Source organism: Lycorma delicatula, chromosome 8 (assembly GCF_047948215.1).
Source record: "Lycorma delicatula isolate Av1 chromosome 8, ASM4794821v1, whole genome shotgun sequence".
Taxonomy (NCBI): domain Eukaryota; kingdom Metazoa; phylum Arthropoda; class Insecta; order Hemiptera; family Fulgoridae; genus Lycorma; species Lycorma delicatula.
In genome coordinates this window covers 45,938,098-45,951,391 of record NC_134462.1, presented here as the reverse complement: position 1 = coordinate 45,951,391, position 13,294 = coordinate 45,938,098, and the positions used below count along the sequence as shown (strand labels likewise).

At 28.7% G+C, this 13,294-nt stretch overlaps 1 protein-coding gene across 2 annotated transcripts in view; it reads right to left on the bottom strand.

The window, feature by feature from the left end:
• mbf1 (multiprotein bridging factor 1) overlaps positions 1-13,294 on the bottom strand; it is a 30,668-nt gene that overhangs the window by 4,661 nt on the left and 12,713 nt on the right. Inside the window, exons 3-4 of one of the 2 annotated variants that reach the window (XM_075372442.1) lie at positions 11,794-11,957; positions 8,506-8,599 (exon numbers count right to left, since the gene is read on the bottom strand). In XM_075372442.1, the coding sequence (XP_075228557.1) occupies positions 8,506-8,599; positions 11,794-11,957 (258 nt within the window). The remainder of the gene's footprint in view (positions 1-8,505; positions 8,600-11,793; positions 11,958-13,294) is intronic. The other variant, XM_075372444.1, reaches the window with a different exon arrangement.

Below are 13,294 nucleotides of genomic sequence, written 5' to 3'. Positions count from 1 at the left end.
GAATAAAAAACAAAATAATATTTAATATTTTTATCTTAATTTACTAAATAATTAAACTATCAAGAAATACTACCTTAACCCGTCTGCAGCCCTTAACCCGTTTCATCTACAGTTTCCGTAGAACTATCTTCTGTGATAGGCTAAAAACCCTCGACTTCTGAGCTGGACTCAAGGCTAACAACCCTCGATTTCTGAGCTGGACTCAAGGCTAACAACCCTCGATTTCTGAGCTGGACTCAAGGCTAACAACCCTCGATTTCTGAGTTGGACTCAGGCTCACTTTCACCTGATTTAGTTTCCAATTTGTCTTCACTATCTGATGTCTCATCATAGTCCATCCCTATATTTATAATTATGTTTTCAATGGCATATTCCATTAACACATCTGTTTTCGGTAAGAATCAATTAACGCTTCAACTTTTGACACTGATCTTTTCCAGTCTTCTAGAGTAATTGAAGAAATTGCATCTAATGTAACAGCTCTCAGTTCTATTAATGACAGAACTTCCCACTGGAAGTGGGAAATATTGTGGTCTCAAATTGTTTTTAACCTAATTCAAAATAAATTCAATTGGGTTAAAATCTGGGTGATAAGGTAACAAACTAAGCACTTTAATTCCTTTGTTATTTAGTATTTTGTCTAATTCATATTGTGGTTCTGGACAGTGAAGTTTGGCAATTTCTAAAACTTCTTTTTTGTTAGATCTGGGTCATAGTTAATTTTATTTTTTTGGAGCCATTCTTAAATATTTTTTTTCAATGAATTGGATGATGGAGGTTTATTTCTTTGTTTATAATGGTAAGGTGTGTTATCAACTATGACTAAAATACAATTTTTCAGTAGTCCTGGGATTACTTGCTTTGGAATATACTTCAAAAAATGTTCAATGTTCACCTCTTTATGATAATCTTCTGTTTTACTCTTGGAATCCAACATTAAAAAGTACCATCTATGAATCCCATGTCCCCACCCACATGAGCCACAATTAAACAGTCACTGGCATTACTATTAACGAAAACACCTGGTACATCATCACTTTGCAGCACTTGTTTACTGTATAATGTGTGTGCACCCAAGTTTCATGTTAAGTGTATGACTGGTCTATTTTGCTCAGAAGTTGCATCTTTTCTCAGATACATCAGAAAAAAAGGCATGCTTCACGATTACATCATCTCATTCACATAAAATCAGTCTGTTTTTACACTACTTGAATTGAAAACCCATAGATTTTATAATTTTTCTTAGTTTTCCTACTAGTGGTAAAATTCAGTTAAAAAAAATTCAAATTCAGTTCTCAACAAAAATTGTTTAATTTTCTTATAGTATTTCTTTGTAGAATTAGAGATATTTAAAAGATTCTTTTCTAATAACATACCTATCGCAATCATCTATTTCATATTTATTATGAGGAATATATTACCATTACTTAAATCAAAACTATGTAAGAGATTTATACTTTATTTACTTATATATACGTTTTGTAATGTGATAGATATATTTTCATCATGCTTGTGTTTAAAGAAAACAACTGCTCTTACAAAATAACAGGCAAATAATAAAATTCATTATTTATACAAAAATAGCTGTAATTAAGCAAAGAAAAACTGATGTTTTATTATTAAACAATGCAATTAAAATGACATTAATTAATTCATTAATATGAAAATAATATAAATAAAGCCTAATAAATAATATAATGCTATGTAACACTATCATGATATGTGTCTGCATCCATACACACAGACAATAATGTTTAAAACAGCAATCTAACCTCATGTCAGAAGTTTGTAAACTCTCCAAACATGAACCTCTTCTTGTCAACTAGTATGTGTTAATGTTTATGTTTTGCAAGTCAAGTTTATGTTTTAGTTTTGCATTTTCATGTTTTTTACACTTTCTTTCACAACTATTGTATTAATGTTTTTTTTTGTTCTTTTAATTTTTTTTTTCAAATCTACTTTATAATTAGAATGAAAATTGCAGCAATATAAATATATTTATATATTATATTATAATTATAAAACCATTTAAAATGTTTAAATAATTCTTAAATGAGATGTCTTACTAAGATATTTGCTTATAACTAGTCTTTTCTTTCAAATAATTCTTTCAATTTACAATTTAGGCAAAAACTAATAATTCTTAAATTAGAGAGAAAAACGAATCTAATAGATTACAAGTTGAAGTGAAAATGTATAGTGCATGTTAAATGTACAAATAGCTGGAAAAAGGCACAAAACCCTTTTGCATTGAAAAGCTAATAACAATAATTCTTGCAAATTCATAATCTTAGAAATAAAAATATAATAATATTTATTTAAGTGTTTGTCTAGTTAACTCTTCTCCTTAATTTAGCAGATGAAAAAAACATAGTTTATACACAGATATAAAATAAAACAGAAAAAGCACAGTAAGTACAAGAAAATTTATTTTTTAACGTTTACAATTTAAAATAAAACAAAAATAATGATAATTACATTTCTATTTTACAACTTACCTCACACATATTTTAAAGAAATGGTACCTACAGAATTAAAATATAAAAATTATTAAAAATAGGATATAGATGTAATAATGTGCTGAGTAGTTATGAAATGAAGCATAAATAGCAAGTGAGTGTGATAAATTACTGGAGTCTAGTTTTCATTTTACTGGTTTTCATCATAATCTTAATTTGCAATGGAGCTAGTGACAATATTGCTCTGCCAATGGAGATTTTATCTTCACATCATCAAGTTAGATAAGTTAATTTTTTAAACACAATTTTAATAAGCCAGCTGAAATTCCATTCTAAGCATCATTTATAATCCAAATATAAACAGATTAATGTCTAAAGCATTTGATTTTTCCTGTGCCATAACTATAAAATCTTTAGCAACATCCATCCAATTAGTTTATTATGAATTTAATGCAGTTTTAAAAGGTTAATTAGTATAAACATAAAGCTGCTGAAGAGATATCAATTTTCCTGTATTATTTATTAACTTGGTCTATGCTACCAACATTTAAGACTTCTTATACTCCATTAGTAGTACGTCTCAAACAAATGTATATTACCATCAAAGTTTTTCCTGAATAATAAACTTTTAGGTTGCTTTTGCAATATATAGCTAATCTAAATTGTAATACTAAAATAAATTGGAAAACAACAAAATGATAAACGACTGTTGACAAAAATCTATTTCTTAAAACTAGATTGCCATTTCAATTGTTAAACAATCATTATCGTTAATAGAGGGTGATTCAGGAGTAAAGAGAAATAATTTGGGAACTGATTCTAGAGCTTGAAATAAGAAAAAAGTTCATAAAAACATATGTCTCAAAATGCTCTGTTATTGAGTTATGGCTAGCAAAAGATTTTGGCTGGACATCAGTTCCCCTGGTGAAATGAGAAATTTTTAAAAGCAGTAAAAACTTAACGTTTCTTGTTTTTTGACCTGAAAAATCGAACAAAACAGACCCCAGAACTGTATCTCCTGTAGGTTTCATGATACCAACATAAAACAAAAAGATTTGCCAACAAAAAACACATCTTTTTTAGGTTTTAAGTACAATAACTTTGTTAAAGGACCAATGAATACTTAAACATTATCAAAACTTGCAATGAATTTAATTTCTAGAAAATTGTAATAGTCTAAAAAAAATCAATTTTCATTATTAAAAACAAAAATTAACAGAAAAATGTTATGAATTTATAAAAATTAAAGACAATTGTATTTAGTACAATAAATTTAGATCTTTAAAAAATTAAAATTCTTTTAATTTACTACTCACTGTGGTTCATACTGTATTAACTTACAATAAATGTTCAAAAATTTCACCACTGACATAGATGCAATTTTCAACTCATTTCCTAACATTTTCTGTCACCAACCTAATGACATCTTTGCGTTCTTTAATGAGGGCAGCAGCACTGAGAATGGGGGTGCTCACATTTGTCTACTTTTTGCTTGTATACCTCACATTTCATCCATCTCCATAAAGGGAGTAAGGTGATCTAGGTGGCCAATTCACCAGCCCTCTATATTCAATCCATTTACCAGTAAATTTTTCATCTAAATTGTCTTACTTCACTCGTGAAAAGTCTTGGCAACGTTTACAGTACATTTAAATTCATTTTGCTAGTAAGAAATTTTCAAGCATTGTAAGAAATGCATTGTTTAAAAATTCCAGATAATTTTTCCCTGTGACACGTTGTTATAGTATGAAAGAACCTATTAATTGGTTGTCAATCATGCCACACCACATTCACTGAAAATTTGAATTAACTATAGCATCTGGGCTTTTTCAGAACAACCAACGTGAATACTGTGTGTTGCTTATGCCATTAAGGGTAAAAGTAGTTTCATCCAAAAATAGCATGAACTGAATTAAGTGGTAATTACTGTTAACCCACTGACAAAATTGTAGTCATCTGGCATGGTCCCAGGCTGGAGATTTTAAACTTTCTGTAGATGATAAGGATGCAGTCTGCGAGCATATAATGTCCTTCATACTGTACTTTGTAAAATGTTGAGTTGGCAGAAATTCTTTGCATGCTCATTGTAAGACTAAGTTTATCACCTGAAGAATGTTGTCCCTTTCATCATAATGTACTGGCTGATGTTCAAATGAAATATGATTGCTGGTAAGTGTACCATTCTCACAAATATTATTAAACATTTTACAAAATACTTTACTGTTTGAAACTATTCTTCCAGGATACCTACAACAGTATTCTTCCACCACAGCTGGAGCTCTTCCATCGCAAAAGCCATATATAAAAATCACACTAGCACATTCCGCATCAGTGAAGGGAGGCACAGCATTTTCCAAACAAAGAAATCAAAACAGAATTTTACTTTTTTAAGATTCAATTGGAAAAATTTTGGTACAGTTTAGAGTACAACAAAACACTAAATAACTTGAGTAATATTCAAATTCATTTTGAAACATACAGTTTAAATTTTTACAAATTCATAGCATTTTTCTGTTATTTTTAATAATAAAAGTTGATTTTTTCGTTCTTAAAATACAGTATTACAATAATTCTCTTAGAATTAAATTTTCTACAAGTTTGATAAAATTTAAGGCATCTATTGGTCATTTAATAAAGTTCTTGTACTTCAAACCTAAAAAAACGTGTGACCTGAAATCTGGGCAGAATGTTTCACTAACCATAACTTGATAACAAAGAATTCTCAGACATATGTTTGTGTGAACTTTTTCCTTATTTCAAGTTCTAGAATCAGTTCCCAAATTATTTACCTTTCCTCCTGAATCACTCTGTACATATTATAAATGTAATTGTAATTATTAATTAATAATTAAGTTTACTTAGAAAATTAGTTCTTCTAATAGTGTTCATGAAATAAAAATAGAAGTTACAATTAAAATAACTGTTAACCAACAAAATAAGTATTGTTTTAGGATTATCTAAATACAATACTTCAATGAAAAGCATAAAGTTAGCTTAAAAATAGCCTAAACTACTGAACCACTCTACTGATCATAACTTAATGGCCTTTACATAGGGTTTAATAAAACACAAATACATTTCAAGAGATAGCATAAACCTTAAAATAATCAAACAGATATTCATCTCTCCTATAAACAAAATTTAAGGGTTAAGGTCCATTTAAGGTTCTTCTCGTGACAAAGAAAATCCACAAAAAGATTTCTTATCAATTAAAATTTTTTAAAGCCAATTAGATATTAATTGGTTTTCCATTGTTATTTAAAAGAAGTGTTTCTATATCACTATTTGATGTATTAAATATAAATTAAATATACATTCCTAATTAATATGTTTATTATGGTGATGTTTAAAACATTTGTTTATAATTAACTAATTCTGTTTAATCAGTTTCCAAATAAGATTAGACTATGGCTGACTTCTCTGCTCTATATTTACTACGATTATTCTTGTTTCAATTTTTCTTTTAGTTTGCCTAAAACATCTTAAAATTGCAATTACTGTCTTTATATAAACTTATATATCCCTTCTTTTATAACAAATCTTGACTTACTTTTAATATGTCTGAGGTGAAAAGTAAATTTCCAAGATATACCCACAGTAATGTTCATGATTTTTTACCTTGCTACTTTATGGATGGCAATGTGCAATTTTTATAATACTTTCTTTGTTCCTTCTCTATCAATCTGAAGTAAGGTTATTTTGCTGTATTTGCCTAAATTTCTGTCCCTCTTTTTTGTATGCTGTCAATGATTTTTCTCTAGAAAAAAATCACTGAAGAACTTAGCTGTATTTTCAATCCATACACGCTTCCAGACCAAGTGGCACCAATTTGCTCTGTAAATCATTGCACTAAAAGCTACCATCTTATGTTACACTGGATGACAAGTTATAGGTAATGTAACTATCACTCTGCATACTTTTTCAGTAAATATCAAATCTAATTTTATTAAATTTGTAATTTTACTTTCATGCAAGGTATCAACTGTTTACTTTTCAATATGTGGTAAAGTTTAGATCTTTCTATAACTTGATTTAATTTTTAGTAACAAAACTTTCAATGTGATGAGAAGTATCAAAAACAGTATTTGTTTTCTTATTTATTTCAATAACTGTTTAGCGTAGTTCTTTCCGAGGATATAACATTAAAAATTAAACCATCAAGTTTAATTCCTGAGCACTGATAGTAACCACCAATACCAGCACTGTTAAAACCACCAGGTTGGTATAATGGTGAACTTATCATCGCAAATGAGCTGATTTTGAAGTTGAGAGATCTAAGGCTCAAATCCTAGTAAAGACAGTTACTTTTATATGAATCTGAACACTAGATCGTGGATACTGGTGTTCTTTGGTGGTTGGGTTTCGATTAACCACACATTTCAGGAACAATCAACCTGGGACTGTACAAGACTACACTTCATTTGCATTAATACATATCATCCTCATTCACCTTCTGAAGTAATACCTTATGGTGATTCCAGAGGCTAAACAGAAAAAAGAAAAGTACCAGCACTGTTATAAGTTAAAATTTGTTACGAGAATTACAACTTCTATGACTTGTTTTGATATAATTTTAATCAATAACTTAGCTATATTAAGACCATATAGAAGGCACTTTCCACTGTAACAACATAACCATATCATTTTTTCAAAAACATATTTGTACTTATGAGTTCAATCTAACAAAATTCATTTCTTCCAATGCTCAATAATAGCATAAGTTTTATCAAAGTAAAACTTCTCCCTGATTATTTTACCTCATGAAGTTTTTTTCTGGCAGTAAAAGGAGGTAAATTTTGACCTTTACTTTTGTTAACATACTACTCATTCCAGGAATTTCAATGTTATGTTGATATGGCAACTAAAATATCTAATTGGTACTGTAATATAAGTATCTGTAACTGGTAATACAAGTACAGCATATGCTAAAATTTCAATTTCTGTTTAGTCATCTGAAAAAAAATTGACAATAAAATTAAAAAAAAAAAAAATACTAATGTAAAACTGTACCTTAATCTTATTGTAAACATTTATTAAAAAAGTGCAAGTATACTAAAATCAAACACAATACCTTACTGTTTAAACATTTTTACAATAACATTCCAGTATTAACCAGCATTAACCTTCTTTGTATTACCATTTTATAAGATGGCTAAAATGGCATAGATACAAATGTAAATAACAGGTACATAAATATTTTTTTTCTGTTAGGTAGACTAAGCAATCTGCTTTAGATATAAAAATTCAATTTATCTCTTTGGAATCTCAGTAATTATATTCACTCTTCACAGTGACCAATGGAAAGTAACCACACTAATTCTATTCCATCCATCATCACTTTGATGAGTTATCACAGTCACTAACCACTTAATAAATTTCATTTGCAATAAATGCTGTGTTCATTTAATATTAAACTTGAAATTGCAGAGGTTGTTTACATAGATATTTGATAATGATAAGCAAGGACATAAACACAATTTTTTTTTTAATAGTAGATTTTATCATACAAATAACAGAAATAGTTCATTTTAAATTTAATAAAGTGGAAGATATAATGGCAGAAAAAAATCATTCTAATTATGCTAGACCAACGATATTACTTTACCAGCAAAATTTGAAAATCAGAATACATAACACTATACTACAAAGTAGGTGGTGTAAAGCATAATATTTAAGTATTATAAATACAATCATGAAACTGATTTCCCTTACCCAATTCTTACTTTTAATCTATAAATTTCTATGGTAAAAGTTCTAAACTAACTTATGATTCAAACATAATAACTTGTCCTGAATTTCTTTACACATCAAAGTTAGATAAATAAGCAGTGATCATAACCACATGGCTTACCCATTACAATCCAATACTCTATTATAAAACTGAAGTTTATTAAAGTGACAATAACTTACTTCTCATTTTTTCCAGTAAATTTTAGCTTGTTCCCTCTAAATCTAATATTTGTATTATTGTAGTAAATTTTACTTTAGATCAGAAAATAATCAATAACTATTTATTTAAAACAATAAAAATCAGAATATGACTTACCCAATGCTCTTTCGATTTTCCCAAGAACAATCTGATTTGGAATACCACGACAGGCTTCATAATCATTTATTACTTGTGGCTTCTCATTGCATCTCTATAAAACGATAAAAAAAATACTTTAATAAAAGCAAAACAAAATGTTGCCATAATTTCCTGAACATTGATAAAAAAAATAATTATACAACACTATAAAAAAGGTTAACAGTTCTAAGTTTTGTTAACTTATTAGACATGTTAATTAATTAAAACCTATTTGATATATTTTCATCCTCAAGAAGAAAAACTTTAATTTTAAAATGAATATATAAAATGAGATTTCATAAAATAGTAATATCACAACAGACAACAGTTTAATACTATTATTTTCTGCTAATAATAAAATTAATTTCTTAACAGTTTTATATTTTTTATTTTTTTTTTTTAATTTTGGATTTTATTGTTGTTGATTTCTTTTATTTTTGAATATAGAACATTTACAGGAAAAATACTCTAAATTTAATTTAAACATACTAAAATGTGTAATAAAGCAGTGAATTCAAGAAAAGGACTATCAGGGTTATGGAAAATAAACAATAAAATAAAACTGTAGAATATTACTGAAAAAAATTCCTTTAATAACAGTGATCAAAATTATAATAATTTGGATACATTCATTATTCATTTTATTTGTAATTTAAATATCAACCATTAAAAAAGTGATGTCCCAGCAAATCAAATCTTTGTTACTATATCATTAATTGCCACCCACAACCATAATTTAGTATTTTCACTATTTTTTAACTGGCAATTCTGCAGGTTAGTGGTGGGGGGGGGGGATGTGAATTTAATCTTGGCACTTACTCCCAGTAGAGAGTCAACCTTTATTCAGTGTGGTTGTATTTTTTAAATGCACTTTAGTTTCAAAATATTGGAGCTTTTAACACAGATCTCTTGGTAAAATCCAGTTTTATTATTTTTGTGGATGTTTTGTATTAGTCACAAAATAACTCTATAACAAAAAATAGTAAAAGCCTATATTTTGTGTTCTGGTTGTAAAACTGGGGATCAATATAAAAACTGGAATCCTGAGGATTGTTGTGTAAGCTGTAATATGACTGTAGTTAAATGGACGAAAGGCAACGGAAGTGCTAACCATTTACAGTCTCTACCAGAACATACTATTTTTGTCTCATGAACACACAGGTTAAAAAAATTCTGAATGCGGCACCTACTTTTAGACCAGTTTTGCACGAACACACACTAAGTGATACCAACTCTGGAAGTAGAATATTAAGATTTCAGAGCTTAGCAATAGTGATAACATAAAAGTAATGAAAATTTAGATCTTTCTGAAAATACTTCTGATCCCATTTACAGTCCTCAAAACTCCAGTAAATCCTATCCTATCCATCAAAATGTATTAAATTATTTGGTACATGTCTTAGGTTTATCAAAATAGTAGGCTGAGCTTGTTGGCTCTAGTTTACAAGAGTGGAATTTATTGGCAGATGGAACAACCATTATATCCCTCACAAAAAAAAATGCTGGTTTCCGAGTATTTTATAAAATGAAAGGTTCTTTATGCAAATGTTTTGATATTGATGGATTAATGACTTAAGTAAAAATAGATCATAGACTTACAGTACGGCATTTTTTTTATAGATTCATCTAAATAAACTATAAAAGCAGTTTTACTCCATAATGGAAACAAGCCATCTATACTAGTTGCTAATTCACTTTCAGTGAAAGAAACATTTGATAACATGGTTGCCATTCTGACCACAATTAAGTAAAAATGGTTTTAACTGTTAAGTTTTTGGGAGACTAGACTAGCCCATCAGGCTGGACTAGTGGTTAACTAGTTGCAAATCAATTGTTTAACAGCAGTTTTTCAAAGTTGAAGTTTGTGAGGTTCAAATCCTAGTAAAAGTTAATTGCTTTTATATGGATTTAAAAAGGCAGTGGTATACTTTGGTGGTTGGGGATCAATTAACCATGTCTCTGGATGTGCCACTTACTCATAATGATCACCTCATTTACAAGTCACACATATCAATGGATCAATGGAGGTCCATTTTACATATCAATGGGGGGTTGCTTATCATTCGTTAGTTGAACAGACTGCAATGCATACACTAGAACAGAAAGAAGTTTGAGGGCTTTGAAGGTCATAGCTATTAATGAGTTTGAAAGGTGGATTCAAAAAATATTGTTGAATTTTGTTTATGGGTAACAGAGCATTACAGCAGCATTTTGAAAAAGAGTGGGTAAAGAGGACTTCTTTTGAACCAGGTAATCAAAATGTCTGTGAAGTGAACCACAAATTTGTTTCAAGAGAGGCGTACATGATGAAAAATTTTGTAAAGACCCTGGATGAAAGGATGAAAGTGAAGGCTTCAAACATTTAAGATAACTTTTCTTGTGATTAAGTGAAGCCAAACTTAAATGTGTGAAATATAAACGTCCTTGAATGTGATTCCAAAGACCCAGCTTTTGAAGGAAAACTCAACCAAACAGGATTTTAGTTGGGGCATCAAAATTATTAAGACGATAAAATATTTTTAAGAAACAAAATGAAAAAACTGCATAATTCTAATACAAGATCTTTTTAAGTCCCACCATGGCATGGAATGTTGAACATTGCTAAAAATACATTTTCTATGTTTGCATATAATTTCTTTCTAGGAAATCTTGGTGCAGTTAGCACTGAACAAGGAAAGAGATTCCAGCAAGACATTAAGACCACAGAAACCACGAAATCAGCAAGTAGGCCCAGCAATGATGGATTACTACTGCTAGTAAAAAAGAAATCTGATTCTACAAAGGAAAAAATAAGAGAATGTATTAAAGAGTAAACATTATTTTATTTTTTACATAGCCAAACATATACCTACGTAGCTGAATAAAATGCATATTCTGGTTATTTTTAGAGATGTACAATACTGTAAATAATAGAAAGTAAGTGTTACAGCTTTTTCACAATTATTTCAAATTTTCCACTGGAAATAAATTAGAACTAGATAATTTCATTAATAAAAGTTTACGTTTGTGACAAAATTTCTGAGTCACACATATGTAAATATGACGTTTAAATACATTTCTTTTAAAATAAATGTTTAACCCTTGTAACAATGTGTATATATTAAAAGATACATACTACAGAATGGTACAGTTGCAAGAATAACTTTTAATGAGTGTAGGAAAATAAATGATAATAAAATCACATATAATAATAAGTGCAGATAACAGAAGGAAGAATTTTTATTAATAAAATATTCAACAAATATTAATTAATAAATAGATACTAACAGTTGCAAGCTCCTTCTGGCTCCATCCTTTATCCTGCCTGCCTTTTTGAATAAGTTTTCCAACATCCAAAGAAATTTTTTCATGCTTTAACTCCTCTGTTTCTCTATCCAATTTTGCAGTATTTTTTGTAGTAGCATGCTGCTTATTTTGACCACCTCCCCCTACAACATATGTACATACATATACAAATAATATTATGCTGCTACTTTACTTTCAATTTATAAAATAAAAAAATAAAAATACAAATTGATGGAGAGATATTCAGACAGAACTATGGCTTGGAGAAAGTTGGACTTTCCTTATTATATTATATTTTTTCCTTATTACAAACTAATGTAACAGAAACATCAGTGGCTGTTTTTTAATTTTTTTTTCATAAAAAATCCTATCTTTCTAATTTTGGCTAGGGTCATTCCATAATAATTCAACCACAGAAAAAAAAAATTTTTCTCACCCACCATCTCAGTTCATTATCATGTTATGGCCACTCAAAAGTTTTGTGGTTTTTCATCTTTTGCTAGTCAGATGTCATGTGACAAAAAGCATCTGTAAATATAAAATAATTTGTCATTTGTTTATTTTTCATCTAATTGTTGTGAAATTTTCAAGTTTTGCTCTCTAAACTATGGGAATTCTATTGAAAATCATAACATTCTTCTAAATGTAAAGATTTTGGCAGAAAAAATCCTATTTTTCCATCTCTAAGCTTTTTAAAAATGAAAACATAGTTTAGCATTAAACTCAATATCTCAAGAAGGAAAAGGGATAATCACAAAATTATTTTTTCCTAAATAATCCTTATGAAATGGGGTACAATATAAATAAATAAAATATATAGTTTTTTTAAGTTAAATGTAAAAGTTTTTAAAATTATTCATCGAGCCGTTGTAGATCCTATGTCAATTATTAAACTGTCACTTGCACTATTTTTACAAGAATAATTAATTATTTGATAACAATTCATAATTGAATTCAAAAATAAATCTGTAATTAGAAACAGGCTCGACTTACAAAGTGTGCAGTCATGTTTGTTTGCTGCTAGAACTGTGCAGGTAGCAACAGCAGACATACATGTCTGGACAGGCATACCATCAGAAAAGCTATTCTTTGCTTGCCTAGTCAGTCTGTTACTTGTGCTTCCTGAGGAAACAGCATGGTGAATACTGCTTAGGATTTTATTTATTAATTCTGTGTATGGGTGTATAGTGACTTTTGTGTGTTTTTCTTTGCTTTTATAGATTACTAATACTAGCAAACTGTAAGTAATTGAACTTTTTTTAGTAATATATTTGAGTAGCCTAGTTTTAAAATCAGCCACATCCATTTCATTAAATTTTTCAGGACAGCAAAACACTAGTCGCGGTAACATTTTCATAGCAAAAATTTGGATTTATTCATTATAGTAATTTATTAAGTCACTCCTAATTACATTAAAAAATTTTAATTTAACTATTTACATTTAGCAGAAAACTCTATTTTTTGTTTGGATATGGCTTTTGAA